Raw genomic sequence first — 25,771 nt, 5'->3', positions numbered from 1 at the left:
CCAGTTTTCACCATTTTTCCTGTCTGAATACACCATTCTGCTCTCCAAGAGTATGCCTGTGTTAGGGAATTAAAATCTTTACCTGCTGAAAAAATTAGACTATAAATGAATCTAAATAATAGACAACTTCCAGGAATTGTCTTAATAAGGTATAGAGTCCTTCAAAATAAGACTGTGCTAACATTAGTTAGAAGAATACTCACCTTCATTCCTTCTTCCCAACTAATCCACAGGTCACCTCGGGTCAGGAAGCAAGCTACTGCATGTCTGGCTAAATGGTGAATCCAACCCTCCTGACGAAGCTGTGTCATGATGGCATCAATCCATGGAAAGCCTGTCCGGCCTTCTGCCCATTTTGCTAAAGCCTCGGGATTTTTATCCCAAGGAATCTGAACACAGATGGGGTTTCCTTCCATTTTATCAAAGCGTGGATTATTTGTTGCTGCTGTATAGAAAAATTCACGCCATAACAGTTGCCCATAAAGGGAAAGGGGAGGGGAACTATTCTTCTTCACCTAAGGTTAAAAAGCAAAGTATTATTATCAGCAATTTTTAAAGAAGTATTTTGAAAAATAAGCTTCAGTTTTAGACAATACCTTTTTGTAGAGATCTGTGAGTTTGAAGTAAAATAGTCGACATGACAAACAACCAAATCGGAGATAAGGACTGAGTCCAGTAGGGCTAGCGAGCAGGGAATTTGCATTCATTCGAGGTCTTTCAAAGTTTGCCACCCAAGCCTGAAAATACACAGAGAAAATTATGCTAACTAACTGCCTTTTCCATTTTAAAAGAGTGTTTAAAACAGACATATTTTTTAAAGGTTACACAGTTCTTGGAGATAAAATTTTATTTTCCCAGTCACAAACATGTTTTAATAACAAAACACAACAGAATAAATGTGAGCATTCTTCTGTTTCAGCCATCCTCGTGTAGCACATACTCATATGAAATAAATTATATTCAAATTCCTAACACCAAGCTGAGAGGACTTTCAACCTGTCTCCTTGACATTGAGGTAAAGGTGAAATAGAAGAATAGCTTCAAAGTTATGGTCATCAGATACCAGCTTACACAGAAAGAATAGAAGAGGTAGTACTGGTAGTAGATAAAGAGGAAATTGTCAGCAGAGGAGGAAAAAATATTCAAACAAAGAGATGGTTGTTAATTTTCAAACAATTAGGTTTATGCTATTTTAACTATTTTAATTCTTCTGTTTAACAGTCTATATATTGCTTTTAAAAAAGAGTGAATTTTTTTTTAAATGCCAGTTTGGAAATATAAGCATGATCTATAATTATACTTTTCTTTCCAAATGCCTTTCCAAACGTGTAAGTGCTTCAGTTTCTCCGCCTGGCCATACTGCAGAGGGCAAACCATCTGTATCAAAACCTAAAAAAAAAAAAAAGAAACAGAAAAAAGAAAAAATATTCTTCTAGAACTAAAATAATTTTTATTGAACCATAATAATTGGGAAAAACTACTTTGCAGAAAAATTATGACAGTAGCATAAAAATGAACTGAGGGCCCTGGATAGGTCCTCACATATAAGGATATAACATGGTCTCTATTCTTTTGGACAAACATCTTAAGGTGATAATAGATCATATTTAGAAAACAAATAATGTACAAATTTATCACTTCTTTGCTTAAGAGTTTCTTTTAGACTTTTTTCTCCTTTCCCTTTTAAAGCAAAAACCTTATATGTTAAATTAGAAGTGAGATTTTCTGAGAGATTTATTAACTCTCAAACTTCATTTACACCTACCTAGTTCTTCCAGTGAAGGGACCCCATATTTCTCATCATGGTCATCAGACAGAGGAGTTGTGCACTTTTCTACTACTTCTGAAGTAATTGTCTCTACTGGTATCTCTAGTGGTTCCATTTTGCTGATGAGAGTCTGGAATCTTTTATATGTAAGAGGTGGTTGTCCACCATTGAGTTCGATGATCCTATTACAAAGTTAGTAAAATGCAAAAAAAACAAAAACAAAAACAAAAAACTTAGTAAAATGCAGTTAATATTAAAAAATGATAATATACTTTGTTGATAAGTTCTAAGAATGCTTAAGATCAGAAAACAAAATTAATTACTTAAGACTTCCAGGAGGATATAAACTTCTTATATGACCAGGAAACTTATTAAAATATCTAAAAATTATTCTCATTTTCTAGACATCTGTTGTGTGTCAAAAATATACAGCATGCGAATAACAAAACCTTAAGACAAAGGGTATTATTAAGCACCTATGAGTGATGGCTAAGTTAGCCTAAAGGCAATAACATAAAAGTTATATATATATATGAAAAGGTAAAAATATTACAACTCAGCTCAAAGAATCTCTTAATCATCAGTAAAAACTAAACCAGACCAATATTATACTGAAGGGCAATAAAGCAAGTATTACTAGGATTCTATAACTATAGAAATAATCAATTGCTACTTCCTGTTGTGCTCATCATGCCTTTGTTAAATTTGCCAGCATATATGTCTTATGAACATACTTTATATTTACTTCTGATCACTAAATGCCTCAATCAAGTCATACTAAAAAGAGGATTAGCTTTGCCAATCATAGTGTGCATTAGACACTACTCACGAATAACTAATTATTCTTTTTTACTATGGCCATTTTGCTTGGCATTTAGCCCTAACAAAGAATTACTGGTAAAATCCATGCCATCATTTTATGGTTCAGAAACTAAAGCCTACCAAAAGAGCTAAACGAATTAGTCAAGGTTGCATAATTAATAAATAGTAAATCAAGGTTTTCTTAATCCAAATATAGTACATTTCTTAAAAGTTTTAAATTCCAGTTAGTTAACATGCAGTGTAATATTAGTTTCAGGTGTACATTTAGTACAATTCAACACTTCCACACAACACGAGGTTGCTCATCATAAGTGTACTCCTTAATCCCCACCACTTATTTAACCCACTCCTCACCCACCTCCCCTCTGGTAACCATCAGTTTGTTCTCTATAGTTAAGAGTCTGTTTCTTGGATTGCCTCTCTTTTTTTTCCCCTATTCTTGTTTGTTTTGCTTCTTAAATTCTATTTTTCATTAATAGTGTATAGGAATGCAACAGCTCTTTATACATTGGTTTTGTATCTACATTTTTACTGAATTCCTTTATCAGTTCTAGTAGTTTTTTGGCAGAGTCTTCAGGGTTTTTATATACACAGTATCATGTCATCTGTAAATAGTGAGAGTTTTACTTTTTCCTTAACAATCTGGATCCCTTTTATTTCTTTATATTGTCTAACTGCTGTGGCTAGGACTTCTAGTACTATGTTGCATAAAAGTGGTGGGAGTGGACATCTTTGTCTTATTCCTGACTTTAGGGAGAAAGCTCTTAGTTTTTCATGTAAGGCCTTTATTATGTTGAAATATGTTTCCTCTAGACTCACCTGCAGAAGATTCTTATCATGAATGGATGTTGCACGCACTTTGTCAAATGCTTTTTCTGCATCTACTGAAATGATCATATGGGTTTTTAAAAAAGATTTGAGAGAGAGAGAGCACGCACACATGCGCATGTGAGCACCCAAATAGGGGTAGGCACAGAGGGAGAGGGAGACGCAAGGAGACTAATGTGGGGCTCAATTCCAGGATCATGACCTGAGCTGAAAGCAGACGTTTAACTGACTGAGCCACCCAGGGACCCAATGATCATATGATTTTTATCCTCTTACTGATGTAACATATCAGGTTGATTATTTTGCAAATATTGAGTCATGTTCACATGTTAGGAATAAATCCCACTTGATCATGGTGTATAATTTTTTAATGTACTGTCGGAATCTGTTTGCTAGTATTCTGCTGAAAATTTTTGCCTCTACATTCATGAGAGATATTGGCCTATCGATCCTTTTTATGGTGTCTTTATCTGGTTTGGTATCAGGCTAACACTGGCCTCACAGAATGAATTTGGAAGTGTAATTAAGAAAACAGTCTCATTTATAATTGCGCCAAAATAAATAAATAAAATATCAGGGAATCTGGGTGGCTTGGTCAGTTAAGCAACTGCTTTCGGGTCAGGTCATCATGATCCCAGGCTCCTTGCTCAGTGGGAGTCTGTTTCTCCCTCTTCTCCCCACATCTACTTGTGCTCACTCTCTCTCTCTCTCAAATAAATAAACAAAATCATTTAAAAAAATTTAATATATCTAGGAATAAAGTTAACCAAAGAGGTGAAAGACTTGTACTCCAAAAACTATAAAATGCTAACAAATTCTAGACAACACAAAGAAAGAGAAAGATACTCCATGCTCCTAGGTTGAAAGAACAAATACTAATGAGGCACCTGGCTGGCTCAGTCAAAAGAGCATGCAATTAATTCTTGATGTTGGGGTCATGACTTTGAGCCCCATGTTGGATGTAGAGATTACATAAACTTTAACTTTTGTTTAAAAATTAACAAAATTGTTAAAATGTCTACACTACTCAAAGCAATATACAGAGACACCTGGGTGGCTCAGTGGTTGAACATCTGTCTTTGGCTCAGGGCATGGTCCCAGAGTCCTGGGATCGAGTCCTGCATTGCGCTCCCCTTGAGAAGCCTGCTTCTTCCTCTGCCTATGTCTCTGCCTTTCTCTTTGTGTCTCTCATAAATAAATAAATAAAATCTTAAAAATAAAGCAACATACACATTTAATGCAATCCCTATCAAAATATCAACAGCATTTTTCACAGAGCTAGAACAAACAATTCTAAAGCTGGTGTGGAACCACAGAAGACCTGTAATTGCCAAAGCAATTGTGAAAAAGAAAAAAACTGGAGGTATCACAATTCCAAATTTTAAGTTATATTACAAAGTGGTAGTAATTAAAACAGTGTGGTACTGGCATAAAAAGAGACACACAGATCAGTGGAATAGAATAGAAAACCAGAAATAAACCCACAATTATAAATGGTCAGTTAACCTTTGACAAAGGAAGAATGAATATACAATGGGGAAATGTCTCTTTAACAAATAGTGTTAAGAAAACCTGATAGCTACATGGAAAAGAATGAAACTGGACCACTTTCTTGCACCATACACAAAAATAAACTCAAAATGGATTAAAGAACTAAGTGTAAGATCTGAAACCGTAACAATTCTTGAAGAGAGCACAGGCAGTAATTTCTCTGACATCAGCTATAGCAACATTCTTCTAGATATGCCTCCTCAGGCAAGGGAAATAAAAGCAAAAATAAACTATGGGGCTTCAACAAAATAAAAAGGTTCTGCAAAGGAAACAATCAACAAAACTAAAAGGCAACCTACCGAATGGGAGAAGATATTTACAAATGACATAGCTGATAAAAGGCTGGTATACAAAATAAATAACGAACTTATAAAACTCAACACCCCAAACCCAAATCATCCAATTAAAAATGGGCAGGATAGAGACGCCTGGGTAGCTCAGCGGTTGAGCATCTGCCTTAAGCTCAGGGTGTAATCCCAGTCTGGAGATCAAGTCCTGCATCAGACTCCCTGAAAGGAGCCTGCTTCTCCCTCTGCTGTGTCTGTCTCTTTCTCTCTGTGTCTCTCATCAATAATAAATAAATAAAATCTTTTTTTTTAAAGAGCAGAATATATGATCAGACATTTTTCCAAAGAAGACATCCAGATGGCCAAGAGATACATGAAAAGATGTTCAGTATCACTCATCAGGGAATTGCAAATCAAAACTACAAAATCACCTCACACCTGTCAGAACAGCTAAATTTAAAAACACAAGAAACAAGTGTTGGTGAGGATATGGAGAAAAGAGAACCTTCTTACACTCTCGGTGGGAATGCAAACTGATGCAGTCACTATGGAAAATGATATAGAAGTTCCCCCAAAAGTTAGAAATATAATTACCCTAAGATCCAGTAATTGTACTACTGGGTATTTACCCCCAACATACAAAAATTAGTATTAAAAGGGATACATGCATTCCTACATTTATAGCAGCATTATTTACAACAGCCAAACTATGGAAGCAGTCCAAGTGTCCATCAATGGATAAAAAAGACACACACACACACACACACACACACACACACGCATAGGAATATTATTCAGCCATAAAAAAGAACAAAACCTTGCCATTTGCAACAACATGGGATAGAGCTAGAGAATATAATGCTATGTGAAATAAGATCCCTGCCTGAAATCAAGCCATAGTTTTTTCATACATTTGGAAGAGGAGAATAAAATTAACTAGTTTGTCATGTAACACAGAATTAGCTTTATTAACTAGATAAAATGATTAAATAACTAAAAGTAAAATAATTTAAAAGGTACATAAATTATGAGATTTCAAGTTCAGGACTTACAAGGACAACAGTATGCCAAAACTTACTAACTTAATGAATCTTGTGAACCTTCAAGACTCAAACCATGTAATACTTCCTAAATTCAAACTTGACTACAGAATCTTTTTTGGACAAAGCATCACCAAGAAACGGTATTTCAAGAAATATACTTTGAGAAATAAGATATTATACCACTGTTCAGAGGGCCACAGTGATACATAGTAATATCACATACAATTTGCAACTGGACTTAAAATCCAGATAGACAAGATAAACACAAATGAAATAAAAAGAAAACCTTCAGACAATCAGACTAAATATATCACAGCATTTTGTGTCATCTAAACTATGAAAGTAATATTGCTAAGAGCCCAAAAAGGTAAGACCACAGGCCAAGTTAGAATAATCAAGGAAACTTTTGTGATGCTCTTAATAGTCTTTTTTTTTTTTTTTTAAGATTTTACTTATTTCCCCATGAGAGACACACACAGAGAGGCAGAGACACAGGCAGAGGGAGAAGCAGGCTCCATGCAGGGAGCCTGATGTGGGACTCGATCCCGGGACCCCAGGATCACGCCCTGGGCCGAAGGTGGCGCTAAACCGCTGAGCCATCCGAGCTGCCCACTCTTAATAGTTTGAAATTGAAATTCTAAGTATTTTTATCTTCTGCACTCATTTGTCTGGATTCTGGCATCTGTCACTGAGTAAGTAAAAAATCAGAGAAGTTCAATAAAATGCTAAGGGTCTGACATATATTCATTGAATTCTCCCACAATTCTATTATGTATATGTTGTTACTTCCATTTTAAAAAACTTAAGTCCTGTGGGTTAAAATTTACTTGTCCATGTATTTTTTTAAAAAGGATCCTGAGGGCAGCTCCGGTGGCGCAGCGGTTTGGCGCTGCCTGCAGCCTGGGGTGTGATGCCAGAGGCCCGGGATCAAGTCCCACATCGGGCTCCCTGCATGGAGCCTGCTTCTCCCTCTCCCTCTGCCTGTGTCTCTGCCTCTCTCTCTGTGTCTATGAATAAATAAATAAAATCTTAAAAAAATAAAAATAAAAGGATCCTGAGATTAAGACATGAGCTGAGATCAAGAGTCAGATGCTTAATTGACTGAGCCATCCAGGTGCCCCTTGTCCATGTACGTAACACCACTGATCTGTACACTTAAAAATGGTTGAGATAACAAATATTATGTGCATCTTATCAAAATAAACAAAAAGAAAAAAAACTTACTTGTCCAGGTCATATAATGTATGTGAAATTCGTACAATTACTTCTACTCCAGCTTCAGTAGCCAGTTTCTTAATAGCTGCATCTCGTTCCTTTCCAAAGGGCTCAGAATCATACTCAATTGAAAGTTTAGTAATGTTCCATTCCTAAAATAAGGAAAAGGGACAAAATGTACACAAATTTTAATTATTATTTTTCCATTATAACAATACATTCTGGTAAAAATGTGAAAAGCTCCAATTCTACATATAAAATGATCATACATAAACTTTGAATATGCAGGAAAAAACACACAATTTATAAATTTAGAATTATGTAACTAAGAAATGAACACTCACTAGATTTTAGGCACTGCAGTAGGCAGTAGACAATCTAGTAGTATGCTTAAGATCAGCTTCCTACAATAATTGTGTTTGTATAGCACTTTACTTTTCAAATAAATTACACTTATATTATCTCATTTGCTCCTCAAAATAAACCTCAGTTTAGCAGGTTGATAACTCTGGTTGATAACTCCATTTGGCAGATAAGGTTATTTTAAAAATTTAGGGACCTGCCCAAGTTCAAAAAGAACAGGAATACTTAGAGGGTATTTTTGTCTGCTGATTCTAAGAATTGGTCTTTCACAAACCTTTTTTTTTTAACTTTATTTTTAAAGATTTTATTTATTTATTCGAGAGAGAGAGAGATCAGCAGAGACACAGGCAAAGAGAGAAGCAGGCTCCGTGCAGGGAGCCTGACGTGGGACTCAATCCCGGAACTGCAGAATCACGCCCTGGGCCAAAGGCAGATGCTCAACCACTGAGCCACCCAGGCATCCCTTTCACAAACCTTTGATAGTTAATATGGTACTTTGCAGAGGTACTCTGTTTTACAATTTTTTATTTCCGATTACCAAAAAATGTTAACTGTGGAGATACAGAGATAGTAATAATGTCAGATATTTATTGAGTATCAGGTGCTATATTGATAAGCTCTGTACACATTACCTTATAGTGATTTTCAATGTGGAGGCTGTGACTTAAAGCAATTGTAATTTCCGAAGGGGGTAGTAACTTTTTAAATTTATTATTTTTAAAGATTTTATTTATTTATTCATGAGAATACACAGAGAGGAGAGAGAGAGAGGCAGAGACACAGGCAGAGGGAGAAGCAGGCTTCATGCAGGGAGTCCGACATGGGACTCGATCTCAGATTTCCAGGATCACGCCCTGGGCCGAAGGCGGCGCTAAAACGCTGAGCCACCCAGGCTGCCCATGTAGTAACTTTTTCAATTCTTAAATGTACTCTGATATATCTTACAAGAAAAAAAAATCAACTGTTAAGTCTACTATTATTTAACTAACTATATGGTAACACACTAATTCTCCAAATCTGTACAAATTAGACAAGGACTGTTCCCAATGGTAGGTTAAAAAAAATGCTAGTATAAACACTGCAGTGTATATCCTTATCTTTATGAATGCATCTTAAACATTTTGGGGGCCTTAATTCTATTTTTCCTAGAAACAGTTCCTTGAAAAACAATGAATAGATAAGTGCATTTAAAATTTTGACATTGTCGGGATCCCTGGGTGGCGCAGCGGTTTGGCGCCTGCCTTTGGCCCAGGGCGCGATCCTGGAGACCCGGGATCAAATCCCACGTCGGGCTCCCGGTGCATGGAGCCTGCTTCTCCCTCTGCCTGTGTCTCTGCCTCTCTCTCTCTCTCTGTGTGACTATCAAATAAAAATTAAAAAAAAAAAAAATTTTGACATTGTCAAATTTTCCACCAGATATATTGTACCAATTCTCATTCTCATCAGTAGAATACCAATGTGTTTGGTCCCCATATACTTGCCAGTAGAGTGTGTTGAAGGTTTTTTGAAACTACTAACAAGGGATCCCTGGGGGGCGCAGCGGTTTGGCGCCTGCCTTTGGCCCAGGGCGCGATCCTGGAGACCTGGGATCGAATCCCACATCGGGCTCCCGGTGCATGGAGCCTGCTTCTCCCTCTGCCTGTGTCTCTGCCTCTCTCTCTCTCTCTGTGACTATCATAAATAAATAAAAAAATAAAATAAAATAAACTACTAACAAATACACATGGTATAGACAGAAAAATAATATCTCATTTTAAACATTTTCCTTCCTTGAACATTTTGAAGAATGCATACCAAGTCATGGATAGCTGTTACCTTTGGATAGCTGTTAGCTTTGAAATTTCAGAGTGCAAAAGGGAATTATTTTTATTTTACACACTGTTGCACTGTTCACATTTGTTAGAACAATCATGTATTGTTTTTGAAATTTAGAAACAAAATTAAAATAAGGGTGGGAAAGCATTATATTACTTTGTTTCTATACTGCTAGTATAGAATAGTAGTTTAAATCACAGGATCTAAAGTCAGACCTGAGTTCAAAGACTGGCTCAACTATTTGCACAAATGGCTAAATTCTTTATGCCTGCTTCTTCACCTATAAAATGAGTAGAACGTGAGTAATGTGCTTAGAGAGTACCTACCACATAATAAACACTATGTGTTTGCTGCAGTAAAATGAAAAAAAATCATACAGGGTTGCTGAAAGATTAAATAATACATGTAAATTGTTAAGGACATAGTACACAGTAAGTCCTCAATGAATGGCAGCTATTATTACTAGCCATTTGTATACTTCTTCTTTGGTGAGCTGCAACTTATGTTTGCTTGGTTTTCTAGCACAGTGAATTTTTCTCTTGCGGACTTGTAAGAGCTCTCTAAATTTTTTTTTAATTTATTCATTTATTTATTTATGATAGTCACAGGGGTGGGGGGGCAGAGACACAGGCAGAGGGAGAAGCAGGCTCCATGCACGGGAAGCCGGACATGGGATTCGATCCCAGGTCTCCAGGATCACGCCCTGGGCCAAAGGCAGGCGCCAAACCGCGGCGCCACCCAGGGATCCCCGAGCGCTCTAAATTTTAATGAATTCAACCTTTCTCTGCCATATATGCTACAACTTTTTTCCTAAATAGTTTATAATTTTATGATTTTTTTTATAAATTTTTTTTTTAGTTTTTAGATAAATGGTAGAGTTTAAAATAAGTCAATAACACTTTTGAAAAGGAAGGGAATCAAAATATAGACAACATTACTAGTAAAGATAAATTGGAGAAAACATAATAGGTTTACGGGCAGGTAAGCTTGCTAATATTTCACCCCAGAATTAAAGAGATTAACCCATCCAATGATAAGCAGCACCTTCCCTGCAGTATATACTACCCCCATAAAACTTATCACACAGGAGAAAAGAAGAGGATGTGTGCTCTCAGCCACTGAGAAGAAAAGGTACAATCTGAGCTATACTCATCTAGCTCCTTTTACTAAACTGATCAATGAAATCTTTTACTTCTTCCTTGGGGATAAATTAGTGAACATCTCTCCATAAGAAAAACGAAAAGCAAAAAAAAAAAAAAAAAAAAAGCCCACACGCGCACAAAAAAAAAAAGAAAAAGAAAAAAGAAAAACGAAAAGCTAGGGAAGAGAAGGTTCCCCAAACATTAAATGTATTAATTCATACATGAATATTATAGTTCTTATTACAGGGGGATACAATGCTAGGTCCCTCCCTCTTGGAGCTTACAGGAAGACTGGCAACACAAAGGTAAATTTAAGAAGTAAATACATAATAACTATTAGAAAAAAACATAATGCTATGGTAGAGAATATGGGGATGAGGGTAAGTTAGTAAACTAATTATCTACTCTTTCTTCTCCAATTCCACTTGCAAGGCTTTCAGTTGGTAGTGAAAGTTTATATCCTTGATTGCTCCCTATCTTAGGTGGAAAGCACTCGGTATTTTACCATTAAGAATGACGTTAGCTATGTTTTTAGTCGACCATCATTATCAGAGCACCTGGGTGGCTCCGTTGGTTAAATGTCTGCTGTCAGCTCAGATCATGATCCCAGGCTCCTGGGATCAAGCTGCACATCAGGGAGCCTGTTTCTTCTTCTCCCTCTGTCTCTCTCCACCTACTCGTGTTCTCATTCATTATGCTCTCTCAAATAGGTAAACTTTTTTTTTAAAAGACAGCCTTTATCAAATTAATATTTACCAAGTTTATATTCCTAGTTTGCTTATTCCTAGTTTTAAGCAAACCATAAATGGATGCTGAATGCTTTTTCTTCATCTATTGTGATAACTGTAATAGCTTTTCCTTTTTTCTTTTAATAGGAAGAATTACTTTAATTGATTTTTATAATGTTAAACCAACTTTGTATTCCTGGGAAAAATTGAGGTAGTATTATTTTAAAATATTGCTAATTTCAATTTATTAATATATTGTTAAGGATATGAGCCTGTTTCTGGGGGACACTGGCTATCCTTACTTTTTTTTCTTAAGATTTCTTCCTCGGGTTTTGATATTAGAGTATGGTGTTAAAGTTATGCTGGTCTCATAAAATAAGTGTTTTGGGGAATTGTTCCCTACATTTTCCTATGTTTTCTGAAAGGTGTTGTAAAACTGGTATGATTTCTTTCTCAAATACGTGATAGAATTCACATCTAAAGCAATCTTGGGCCTGGAGTTTTATTTATAAGGAAGGTTTTCAATTACAAACTCAATTTTTTTTTAAGAGATTTTATTTGAGGGACGCCTGGGTGGCTCGGTGGTTAAGCACCTGCCTTTGGCTCAGGGCGTGATCCTGGTGTCCTGGGATTGAGTCCCACATCAGGCTCCCTGTGTGGAGCCTGCTTCTCCCTCTGCCTAATAAATAAATAAAATTTTTAAAAATTTCTAAAAAAAAAAAAAGATTTTAGTTGAGAGAGAGAGAACGAGACAGAGTAAGCACACACATAGGCAGAGTGGCAAGCAGGGGGGAGAGGAAGAAGTAGGCTCCAGGCTGAGCAGGGAGCCCAATGTGGGGCTCGATCCCAGGACACTAGGATCATGACCTGAGCCAAAGGCAGATGCTTAACCAATGGAGCCACCCAGGCGCCCCTATAAGTTCAATTTCTTTAAGAGATATAGGGCTATTTGTGCTTGCTTCAGCAGCACATATACTAAAATAGGGCTATTCATTTTTTTCTGAAACTTTTACAACTCCTACTTTCAAGAAATTTTTCATCTTAGTCATATAATTTATTGGCATTATGTTTTAACATCTTTTAGTATCCTTTTGAAATTTAGAGAATCTCTATTGATATCCCCCTTTTTATTCCTGATAAAAGTAATTTTCTCCTTTTTCACCCTGATCAATATTGTTAGTAGTTTATCAATTTAATCTTTTCGAAGACCTAGCTTTTGGCTTTGCTGACTGAATCAATCAGGGTTCATTCAGTCAGGAAAAGAAACATCAGCAGTTTGAACACAGAAAATTTAATATAAAGGATTATTAGCAAGTAAAAGGTGGTCAACAATGACAAAGAGTAAAAAAGAATGAGTTAAGGGTACACTATCCAATATGGTATATAGTCACTAGCCATAGAAGTGGCTTCTGAGCAGTTGAAATGTAGGTAGCTGGAACAGAGATGTGCTGTAAGCATATAATATATGCTGGATTTCAAAGATTTCATATGAAAAAAAGTTAAAATAGCTTACAATTTGAATAATCATCTTATATTGAAAGGAAAATATTTTGATATCCTGGGTTAAATATATTTTTTAAGTAAAATATATTCTTAACCTTAACTTTGTCTGTTTCTTTTTACTTTTTTTAATGTGGCGATTAGAAAATTTACAATTGCTTATGTGGCTTCTGTTGTCTACGGTGTCCAAAATTAGCAATTGCAGAATGCAGCTACTAAGAAATTAAGAAAAGAACCCTCCACTGATATTCACACCTCAATGCCTGGGTTTTGCTGCCACAATAACACAAAACCTTCCCTGGAGAGAAAGAACTTGCCAAAGGGCTAGGCAGACCTGGTTCATAGGAATAGCACCTTGGGTGGCTGAAAAACTTCCTACAGGGTATAGGTGAGCTGGAGTTGGTCTGTGTAAGTGGCCTGGGGGCAGGGAAATTTGCCAGAGGATGTGGTTAGGCAGGGGCTTGTCCAAAAGGGAAGCTGAAATAAATACTACTGGGTCTCCCACATGCTCAACTGCTGGCTAATGTCCCAAGAAAAAAGCATAGGGCTACCAATAAGGAAAGCCACTTTTCTCCTATTATGACTTTGCAGAGAACTACCAACATCTGTTGACATAACCTAGCATCAAGCCAGCTGACAAAGGAGAAATATTAACAGCATCCAGCTTCACTATCACAAAGCAGGACCTAGAAGGATAGATTAGAACTGAGAGACAATAAACTGAGTATTGCAATTTATTTTCTTTATTGTTTGCCTGCTTTGTTTCATTGATTTCCATTCCTCTGTTTATTATTCCCTTTCTTCTACTTACTATACTTTAGGCTTGATTTATTCTTTTTTTCTATTTTTAAGGTGGACTTAGTTCTTTGATTTTTTTTCTAATAGAGTGCTAAAAGCTATTAATTGTCCTCAAAGCACTGCTGTAGCTGAATCCCATAAATGTTTGTTTTTTAATAGCAAGTTAAAGTTTAATATTTTAAAAACATTTCTTACTATTTATTTCATTCTATTAAAGTCAAATAATATATTCTATAAAAGATGCCAGTTTTTAAAAAATTATTGATATGTTTTGTGGCTGAACATATGGTCTTAGTATTTCATATGCACTAAAAAAAAAAGTGTAGTTTTGGGGCATAGTGTTCTGCAAATATTAGTACACCAACGTGGTTGATAGCATTATTCATATTATCCATATCTTCATTAATTTTTTTATATTCTATCAGTAACAGAGTTTACCAGTTTGAGATTAACATATTTTATACTGTTAGTTGGTACATATATACATTTATAATGGTTATATCTTCTTGATGTAAGATTGCTCTTAATTTCTCATATATATATATTTTAAGATTTTTATTTATTTATTCATGAGAGATGCAGAGAGAGGCAGAGACATAGGTAGTCAGAGAAGCAGGCTCCTCGAGGGAGCCTGACGCATGACACAATCCCCATACCAGGGATCAAGCCCTGAGCCAAAGGCAGACGCTCAACAACTGAGCCACGCAGGCATCCCGATAATTTTGTCTTGAATTCGGCTTCCTTATGCTTACTGTTTACATCTTTTTCATTTCAAACTGTTAATTATTTTTTATCTGAGTAGAGTTAATACAAAATGCTACACTGGTTTCAGACCTACAACATACTGATTCAAATTCTCTATATGTTATACTATCCTTACCACAAATGTAGCTACCATCTGTGATTAAAAAACACTATTACTATTACAATATCATGGACTACATTCCCTATGCTGTGCCTTTTATTCCTGTGACTTATTCATTCTACAGCTAGAAACCTGCATCTGTTTTTCATATTCTTATTTATATTTTTTAAAGATGTATTGATTTGAGAGAGAGAGAGAAAGCATGAGTAGGAGGAAGGGCAAAGGGAGAGGATGAGAGAATCCTTAAGCAGATTCCCCGCTGAGTAAGGAGCCCAACACAGGGCTCCATCCCAGGACCCTGAGATCATGACCTGAGTCAAAATCAAGAGCTGGGAGCTTAACTGACTAAGCCCCCCAGGTGTCCCTCTTCATATTTTGAAAATGTCTCTTCTAATCAGTATACATTTGGGTTCTTGCTTATTCTTTATCCAGTCTGACAACTTGTGCCTTTTAAATGGTGAGCTTAAAGTAGACCATTTACACTGAATAAAATTGATATAGCTGAGCTTAAATTTATCCATCTGCTTTCATTTGAATGAGTCAAGTATTTTTAGTATTCCATTTTAAACTCTATTAACTTTTTTCAAATAGCTCTTTATGCTATTTTAGATCACTGTGCATTCTTATCACTGTCTACCTTCAAATCATATATTACTATTGAATAATATAAGAACTTATAGATACTTGTATTTCTTTTGCTTCCATCTTGTGTGGTCCTTTTATAAATTTTACTTTTGTATGTTATAAGCCTTTAATATCGGTATTATCTCCTAGAATTCACTGCTATTAGTTGGTTTTAACCTGTTAATAGTCTTTTAAAGAAAATAGGATAAATAACATAACTAAAAATAACAAAAAGGTTGGTCTTTTATATTTACCCACATATTTAGTGCTCTTTCATCTTTCTTGCAGATCCTGTCTTTCATCTAGAATAACTTCCTTTCACCTAGCAGAGCTTCCTTTAGTATTTTGTATAGTATAAATCTGTGGAAATGAATTGTTCTGTTTTTGTCTACCTGAAAATGCCTTCATCTTACTTTTTTAAATCAATCTTTCTATCATCTATCTATCTATCTATCTATCTATCTATCTATCTATCTAATCTATCCCTACAACACCAGATAGCTATCTATTTATGCCTACAGCACCAGGTAGGTAGGTAGCTAGCTAGCTAGCTAGCTATGCCTACAGCACCAGGTAGGTATTCCCAGGCAGACTCCTATCCAAGTACTAATTGCTTAGCTTCTAAGATCAGACAAGATCAGGCACATTCATAATGGTACGTAGACTACCTTCTTCCTTTTTTAAAAAATTAATTATTTATTCATTTTGGGGGAGGGCAGAGGGAAAGAAAATTTCAAGCAGACTCCCCCCTGAGCTCAGAGCATGACACAGGGCTTCTCAAAACCCTGACATCATGACCTGTGCCAGTATCAAGAGCTGGATGCTTAACTGACTGAGCCACCCAGGCACCACTACTTTTTTTCTTTTTTTTTTTTTTTTAATGATAGGCACGCAGTGAGAGAGAGAGAGAGAGAGAGAGAGAGAGGCAGAGACGCAGGCAGAGGGAGAAGCAGGCTCCATGCACCGGGAGCCCGACGTGGGATTCGATCCCGGGTCTCCAGGATCGCGCCCTGGGCCAAAGGCAGGTGCCAAACTGCTGCGCCACCCAGGGATCCCTACTTTTTTTTTTTTTAATGAATATTTCCGCTAAGTTAACAAAATTGTTTGTAGTTCTTTTTTTCTAAAAGATTTATTTATTTTTAGAAAGAGTACTCAAGTGAAGGGAGGGGCAAAGGGAGAGAATTTTTCTTTTTCTTTTTTCTTTTTTTTTTATTTTTTTTGAGAATTTTTCAAGCAGACTACCCACTGAGTAAGGAGCTGATGCAGGGCTCAATCTCACAACCCACGAGATCATGACCTGAGATGAAACCAAGAGTTGGATGCTCAACCAAATGAGTCTCCCAGGCATCCCTTTTGTAGTTCTTTAAAGATGTCATTCAAGTACCATCTGGACTCAACTGTTTCCGATACAAACAAACAACACTAACATTCTTATTGTGGCTCCCTGAATATGTCTTTTCTCCTCTGGCTGCTTATAGAATTTTCTAATTTTGGTTTTCAGTTAATTGACTTTGATGTGGCAATATGTGGTTTTCTTTACATTTATGCTGTTTGGGGTTTTGTTGCGCATCTTGACTTGACACTGTCAAGTGTCAACTTTTATCAATTTTAGAAAATTCTTGGGGCACCTGGTTGACTCAGTCGGTTGAGCATCTGCCTTCAGTTCAGGTCATAATTCCAGGTCCTGGGATGGAGCCCTGCATCAGGCTCCCTGCTGAGCAGGGAGCCTGCTTCTCCCCTCCTCCTCACATGTGTGCTCTCTGTCTCAAATAAATAAATAAAATATTTGAAAAAAAATTTAGAAAATTCTTAATCATTGTATCTTCCAACATTTTTTTTCTGTCCCACTCTCTTTCCCCTCTTTTTTCCTAGGTCTATAATTATACATATGTTAGGCCATTTACTATTGTTCCACAAGTGTCAGATTCCACATGTGACCATGAAAAGCTTGGTAGATTTTGACTGGTTTCTTTTTACTCTCAACTATAGTGGATTCCCTTCTTTTTCTGCTGTGTCCCCATGGATAGAGACATGAGTCTCTTTTCTATGAAAGGTTCATCTCTTTAAGGAATTTAGTTTAGGTTTCTCTGTGGCCTCAACTCCCTAGTAGGTTAAAAAAAACCAACCCATGATTTTGTGGCATATTCACTTTCTTCTCATTGTTGAGATATTAGCCTTAGCAACATATTTATGAATGTCTCTTCTGACGAGGAAAACAAAAGCAAATTAAACTATTGGAAAAAAATAAAGATAAAAAATAAACTATTGGGAATACACCAAAATAAAAAGCTCTGCACAATGAAGGAAATGAACAAAACAAAAAAGACAATCTACTGAATGGAAGACAATATTTGCAAATGATATATCCAAAATATATAAAGAGCTTATAAAACTCAACATCAAAATCCCCCTCAAAAATCTGATTTAAAATGGCCAAATGACTCTCAGTTTGTTTCCTATAGCTAAGAGTCTCTTATGGCATTAAGGAGGGCACTTAATGTCCTGAGCACTGGGTATTATATGCAACTGATGAATCAATCATTAAACTCTCTCTCTGAAATGAATAATATACTATACATTAATTAATTAAATTTAAATTTACAAAATGGTTAAAGGATCTGAATAAACATTTTTCAAAGAAAATATACACATGGCCAACAGATACAAAAAAAAAAAAGGATGCTCAATATAACTCATCATCAGGGAAATGCAAATCAAAACCACAAATAAGATATCATCTCACACCATTCAGGATGGCTAGTATTAAGACAAGAAATAACAAGTGTTGGCAAGACTGTGGTGAAAAAGAAACCTTGATGCAATGTTGGTGGGAATATGGACTAGTGCGACCACTGCAGAAAACAGTATAGAGGTTCCTCATAAAATTAAAAATAGAAATACCGTATGATCCAGTAATTCCACTACTGGGTATCTACCCAAAGAAAATGAAAACACTAATTCAAAAGATATATGTACCTCTATGTTTGCTGCAGCATGATTTATAACAGTCAAGATACAGAAGCAACCTAAGTATCTGCTGATAGATGGATGAATAAAGATGATGTTGCATGTGTGTCTATACATACACACACACACACACACAAACACACTAGAATATCAGTCACAAAAAAGAATGAAATCTTGCCATTTACAACAATACAAATGGACCTAGAGTATATTATTCTAAGTGAAATAAGTAAGACAGGGAAAGGCAAATATATGATTTCACTTATTTATGGAATCTAAAAAACAAAGCAATTAACAAACAAACCAAACAGACTCTTAAATACAGAGGACAAAGTGGTGGTTGCCAGATGGAAGGTGGGTAGGAAAAGGAACAAAATAGATAAAGGAGATTAACAGATACAAACTTCCAGTTATAAAATAAATAAGTCATGGAGATCAAAAGGTACAGCATAGAGAATATCATCAATAATATATAACACTGTATGGTGACAGACGATGACCACACTTACACTAATATATAGCACTAATATATAGAATTGTTAAGCTGATATGCTCTATACCTGAAACTAATATAACATTGAATGTCAAGGGCAGCCCCAGTGGTGCAGCGGTTTAGCGCCACCTGCAGCCCGGGGTGTGATCCTGGAGACCCAGGATCGAGTCCCACGTCAGGCTTCCTGCATGGAGCCTGCTTCTCCCTCTGTCTGCCTGTGTCTCTGCCTCTCTCTCTGTCGAATTAAAAAAAAAAAAAAAATTGAATGTCAGTTATACTTCAATAATAAAGAAAAAAAAAGAAAACATAAGTGAAATCATATCACTCCTACTCAAAAATTTCTACGGCATCCCATTTCACTCAGAGTAACAGCCAAACTTTTAAACATGGTCTATAAACAGAGTCCTGTGATCTGGCTCCTTGCAACCTCTTTGACCCTTTCTGTGCTTTTCACTCACTGCTTCTAGTCATGCTAGCCTTCTTGTTGTTCCTAAACAAGTCATAGCACACTTCCATATGAAGGCCTTTGTAACTCCTGTCCCCTTTGCCTACAACATTCTTTCCCCATGTTACAGTAATCTTAGCAGCTCAAAATGATCCTCACAAGTCTGTCAATTAACTAGATGGTGTGGTTCTGTTGATCTCACCTGGGCTCACAAATGAGCTTGCAATCAGCTGACAGCTTGGCAGAGCCTAAAGGATCTAAAATAATCTCTCTTCTACATCTCAGACGTTCGTGCTGGCTGTTGATTGGCCCTCTATCTCTACACAGTCTCCCATAATTTGATATTTTAGCCAATACTCTCTGCATGATACAAAAAGCATTCTAAAAGGGCAAAGGCAGACTTCAATGTTGCTTGAGGCTTAGGATTTGGAACTCAGTGTCGTCCTTGGCAGTTGGTCAAAATAAGTTATATGGCCACCCCATATTTAAACTTGACCTTTTGATGGAACAAGGTGCAAAATGTTGTGGATTCACAATATCACACTCCAGATATTTACATGGCTCAGTCTCTTCACATGTTTGCCATATAGATCATCTTAGAAGTTAAGCTTCCCATGATTCCATATAAAGTAATTACCCTTCCCTCACCTCAGCACTTAATATCCCACACTTTATTTTAGCACCTATTACTGCCTGACATTGCATATTTACTAGTTTATTATCTGCCTCCTTCCCACTATCATATAAGCTCTGCCAAGGTAGGAATGACTTCTCTTTGGTTCACCAGAATATCCATACCCCCTTGAACTCTGTCTTGTACATAATAGGCACTCAATCACTATCTGCTGAATTAATCTCTTATTCAAATAAGCATGTGCAGTGGTTCAACATTTATAAAACAATCAACGTGACAGATCACATCAATAAAAGAAAAGACAAGAACCATATGATCCTCTCAATAGATGCAAAGAGAGCATTTGACAAAATACAGCATCCATTCCTGATTAAAACTCTTCAAAGCGTAGGGATAAAGAGAATTTTTCTCAGTATCATAAAAACCTTTATGAAAAGCCCATAGTGAATATCATTCTCAATGGGGAAACACTGAGAGCCTTTCCCCTAAGATCAGGAACATGACAGGGATGTCCATTCTCACCACTGCTATTCAACATAGTACTAGAAGTCCTAACCGCAGCCATCAGACAACAGAAAGAAAAAGCATTCAAATTGGCAAAGAAGTCAAACTCTCCCTCTTTGCAGATGACATGATACTGTAAATAGGAAACCCAAAAGACTCCACCCCAAAATTGCTAGAACTCATACAGCAATTCAGCAATGTGGCAGGATACAAAATCAATGCCCAGAAACCAGTGGGATTTCTATACACTAACCATGAGACTGAAGAAAGAGAAATTAAGGAATCAATCCCATTCACAATTGCACCCCAAACCATAAGGTACCTAGGAATAAACCTAACCCAAAGAGGTAAAGGATCTATACTCTAAAAACTACAGAACACTTCTGAAAGAAATTGAGGAAGACAAAGAAATGGAAAAACATCCCACACTCATGGATTGGAAGAATAAATATTGTGAAAATGTCTATGCTACCCAAGGCGATTTACACATTCAATGCAATTCCTATTAAACTACCACAGACTTTCTTCAGAGTTGGAACAAATAATCTTAAATTTGTATGGAATCAGAAAGACCCCAAATAGCCAGAGGAATGTTGAAAAAGAAAACCAAAGCTGGGGACATCACAATGCCTGACTTCTGGCTGTATTACAAAGCTGTGATCATCAGTATGGTACTGGCACAAAAACAGATAGATCAATTGAACAGAATAGAGAACCCAAAAATGGACTCTCAACTTTATGGTCAACTCATCTTTGACAACACAGGAAAGAATATCCACTGGGAAAAAGACTCTTCAATAAATGGTGTTGGGAAAATTGGACAGTCACATACAGAAGAATGAAACTGGACCATTCTCTTACACCATACACAAAGATAAACTCAAAATGGCTGAAAGATCTAAATGTGAGACAAAAATCCATCAAAATACTAAAGAACACAGGCAACACCCTTTTTGAACTTGGCCACAGCAACTTCTTGCAAGACCCATCTTATGATGGGAAATAAAAGCAAAAATGAACTACTGGTACTTCATCAAGATAAAAAGCTTCTGCACAGCACAGGAAACAATCAACAAAGCTAAAAGACAACCTACAGAATGGGAGAAGATATTCGCAAATGACATATCAGATAAAGGGCTAGTATCCAAGATCTATAAAGAACTTATCAAACTCAACACCCAAGAAACAAACAATCCAGTCTTGAAATGGGCAGAAGACATGAACAGACATTTCTCCAAAGAAGACCTACACATAGCCAATAAGAACATGAAAAAATGCTCCACATCACTTGCCATCAGGGAAATAAAAATCAAAACCACAATGAGATACCACCTCAAACCAGTGAGAATGGCTAAAATGAACAAGACAGGAAACAACAAATGTTGGAGAGGATGTGGATAAAGGGGAACCCTCTTGCACTGTTGGTGGGAATGTTAAGTTGGTACAGTCACTCTGGAAAACAGTGCGTAAGTTTCTCAAGAAGTTAAAAATAGAGCTACCCTACGACCCAGCAACTGCACTACTGGGTACTTACCCCAAAGATGGATGTAGTGAAATGATGGGACATTTGCACCCCAATGTTTATAGCAGCAATGTCGACAATAGCCAAACTGTGGAAGGAGCCAAGATGTCCTTTGACAGATGAATGGATAATGAAGATGTGGTGTGTGTGTGTGTGTGTGTATATATATATATATATATATATATATATATATATATATATATAATGGAATATTACTCAGCCATCAGAAAGGACGAATATCTACCATTTGCTTCAATATGTAAGGAACTGGAGGGTATTATGCTGAGTGAGATGTCAATCGGAGAAAGAAAATCATCATATGGTTTCACTGATATGTGGAATATAAGAAATAGTGAAAGGGATTATAAAGGAAAGGAGGGAAAAACTGAGTGGCGAAAAAACAGAGGAAGACAAACCATGAGAAACTCCTAACTCTGGGAAACAAAGGGTTGCAAAAGGGGAGGAGAGTGGGGGGGTGACTGGGTGATGGGCACTGAGAAGGGCACTTCATAGGATGAACCCTGGGTGTTATATGATGTTGGCAAATGGAATTTAAATTTTAAAAAATTAAAAAAAAAACAAATAAGCATGTGCTATAGAATAATAGAGCAAGAATCAAAAATAACTCAAAAAGCATAATATAAATTTTATGCATGTGAAATGTTAGTGGCTGTAGATGTACTTTGATTTATTCTGTGATTTTGAATAAAACTTTTGTTACAATTCAGTGAAATCATCCATAAAGACTTTAGTCCCTGTTTCTTGGATATAGTGAGAATGTTTTAATGTTTAAACTCTTCATTGAAGTTTCTGCCAGGGGTGCCCGGGTGGCTCAGTGGTTGAGCGTCTGCCTTTGACTCAGGATGTGATCCCAGGGGTTCTGGGATCGAGTCCTACACCGGGCTGCCCCCAGGGAGCCTGCTCTTCCCTCTGCCTGTCTCTCTCTCTCTCTCTCTCTGTCTCATGAATAAATAAAAATCTTTACAAAAAAAGTTTCTGCCAGGCCTAGAATGTACATGGTTTTGGCAGCTTACCTTTCTGGGACCAAATGTGGAAGATGTGGAAGATTTAATTGCATAATAATAATTTATGTAAATTTCATATGATTAATAGTGTATCCTACATTGGTATCTGCTAAGTTTATCATTTCTTCAGAACAGAAAAAAAAGTTTAAAAAAAAGCCCCATATAAGTTCAGAACTGGGAAAAATTCTAAGTTAGAAAACACACCAGAAAATACAACAGTTTATCAGACATATATATAAATACGTGTATATAAAAATGCTCTGACTCTATCCCTAAATCTACTCAATAAAAATAGAATAAGTGAATGCTCCAGAGAGGAGAAGATACATACTAAACATCACTACTGGAACGACTGTCATCTCAAACACCTAAAGCAGTTTCACCTCCCAAGTGGGAAACAGGATTAGTTATCTATTTCTTTTTAAAGACTTTATTTATTTATTCATGACAGACAGAGAGAGCAAGGCAGAGACATAGGCAAAGGGAGAACAGGCTCCACGCAAAGAGTCCAGTGTGGGACTCGATCCTGGGACCCCGGGATCATACCCTAAGCCAAAGGCAGACGCCCAACCGCTGAGCCACCCACGTGTCCCAGATTACTTACCTATTAGAAATTCTATTTTCTGTACTAAAATAATAAAACCAGAGACAATAATATAAATGAGTCAGCTGGTTACCAACAAAATAAGTATATTTTCCCTCAGAGAGGTGGTGGTGTGAGGGTACAGGGTGGGAAGGAGACCTGTTTTTTATTGTATATCCTTTCAGGCTCTTTTTAATTTATTTATTTATTTTTTTAAAAAAACACATGCATGTAGCATCTCTAAACAAAAAGTAAAAATAAAAACATCGAAGCAATAAAAAAAAGGAATTAATTCCCTCTACAGCTCTATACATAGTATATAATCTGGAATGAAGTTTTCCTAAGTCATATTTTATATGATATGTAGCCCAAGGATAAATCAGAATAAAACAGTAAGCACTCCATGTGTCTGTGTGTATTTTTATGTAACAGTATTTTATGGCCCAAGTGGAAATCACTGCTTTTCTGCCAAACCAATAAAGACCAGGACAGCATCTAAATGCAAAAGGTAGTCTGATCCAATAATATGTTAATTTAGGTAAAAGAAACCTTAAAACAAAAATCACAAAAGACTTGCTGACTTAATTTTTTTAAAACAAGTAAATAAAAGTTTTGTGATATTTTTGTTTTTATCTTTTTTATCTTAATTCCAATATAGTTAATATACACTGTTATATTAGTTTCAGGGGTGCAATACAGCGATTCAACAATTCTATACACCACTCAGTGCTCATCACAAGAGCACTCCTTAATCCCCATCACTTAATTTATTTCACCCATCCCTTACCCCCCACCATCCCCTCTTCTCTGGTAACCATCAGTTTGTTCCCTATAGTTAAGAGTCTGTTTTCTTGATTTTTTTTTTCCTTTGCTTGCTTGTTTTGTTTCTTAAACTCCACATAGGAATGATGTCATATGGTATTTGTCTATGACTTATTTCGCTTAGCATTTGCTAAGCATGGCACATATGGTGTAAAATATGTGTGTCCTATCTTTGTTATTAGAAAGGGGGATGGTAACACACATAAATGCAGATTTATATATATTGATGGACCTACAGGTATTAGATAAATAGATACAGATACATGCACATATATAGTCTTATTTTTTTTTTAATTTATTTTTTATTGGTGTTCAATTTACTAACATACAGAATAACCCCCAGTGCCCGTCACCCATTCACTCCCACCCCCTATAGTCTTATTAATGCAAAAAAAATTTCTAATGCATACATAAGAAATTGGTAGTAGTTGTTGCTTCTGGGAAGGGAACTAGCACTTTAAGGCAGAAGGAAGATTTAACTTTTCATTGTAAATCACTTTTTTCACTGTCTGATTCTGCCATGTGAAACTTTTATTAAATAAAAAGAATTTCCCAAAACTTAAATTACCTCAAATACTTTATATATCAAATATGTGAAAAAAAAAAAACAAAAAACAAAAAACAAATATGTGTCTTCTCTGACAAAAGATTATTACTTTATGCAAAGATTTTTAAGATTACCTTAAAAAGCCTGGGAAACACATCTGCTGGCTGTCCACGAATCACAAACAGACGAGAGTTTAACTTTCGCAGATTGGCATCAAGGTCTTCAAGACATTGAAGCAAAAATCTACAGAGAAAAATATTAAAATTCTTAAACATGCATGTTTAGAAGATAAAGTATTACAAAAGCATATTATTCTAAAAATTGATATGCCAACCTCATAATTTTATTATCTCTTGTTATCTTATTTCTAACTGACCTATAAATTACTATTTTCAGAAATTATATTTATAATCTTTTAATTACAAGTTTCTCGGTGTTTTAATATAATCCCTAAATTAAATCACTAACTTCCATTTAAATAATAGTGAGTGAATGTTAGCAATATTAATTTGTAAACATAAAAATTATATAATTAAATGAAGTGATTTGTTTCATTGATGAAATGAACTCAGGTTCAAACAGAGAAGCCACTTTGAAAAATCTAGAACATTTTTTTCTACTGAAAAAAAAATGGAAACATCCTATTTAATCACTCCAAGCGAGTAATTTAAGAATTTGAGTATTAGGGGATATTGTAATCATCTAAGAGAGAGAAAACATAATGCCAATTTTCAAGTTTCTTATATAATTAAAAAAACTGATAATAAGTTGTTAAATTATGTGGCATTAACTCAGTTAATTCCAGGTTAATTAAAAAAGAAAAACTCCACGAGACAGATGGATCTTTCTCAATGAAATAAGTATCAACAAGATTTACACA

The 25,771-nt window shown here is 35.9% G+C and overlaps 1 protein-coding gene across 4 annotated transcripts in view; it reads right to left on the bottom strand.

The window, feature by feature from the left end:
• Positions 1-25,771, bottom strand: part of CRY1 (cryptochrome circadian regulator 1) — a 112,591-nt gene that overhangs the window by 22,574 nt on the left and 64,246 nt on the right. For all 4 annotated transcript variants that reach the window (XM_025461814.3, XM_049115344.1, XM_025461824.3 and 1 more), the window contains exons 2-7: positions 25,026-25,134; positions 7,524-7,666; positions 1,766-1,950; positions 1,301-1,389; positions 597-737; positions 204-515 (exon numbers count right to left, since the gene is read on the bottom strand). In XM_025461814.3, coding sequence (XP_025317599.1) covers positions 204-515; positions 597-737; positions 1,301-1,389; positions 1,766-1,950; positions 7,524-7,666; positions 25,026-25,134 — 979 coding nt within the window. The remainder of the gene's footprint in view (positions 1-203; positions 516-596; positions 738-1,300; positions 1,390-1,765; positions 1,951-7,523; positions 7,667-25,025; positions 25,135-25,771) is intronic.

Source organism: Canis lupus, chromosome 10 (assembly GCF_003254725.2).
Source record: "Canis lupus dingo isolate Sandy chromosome 10, ASM325472v2, whole genome shotgun sequence".
NCBI classification, from domain to species: Eukaryota; Metazoa; Chordata; class Mammalia; order Carnivora; family Canidae; genus Canis; species Canis lupus.
The sequence above is the reverse complement of the archived record's forward strand: the minus strand, read 5'-3'. Positions and strand labels throughout refer to the sequence as shown.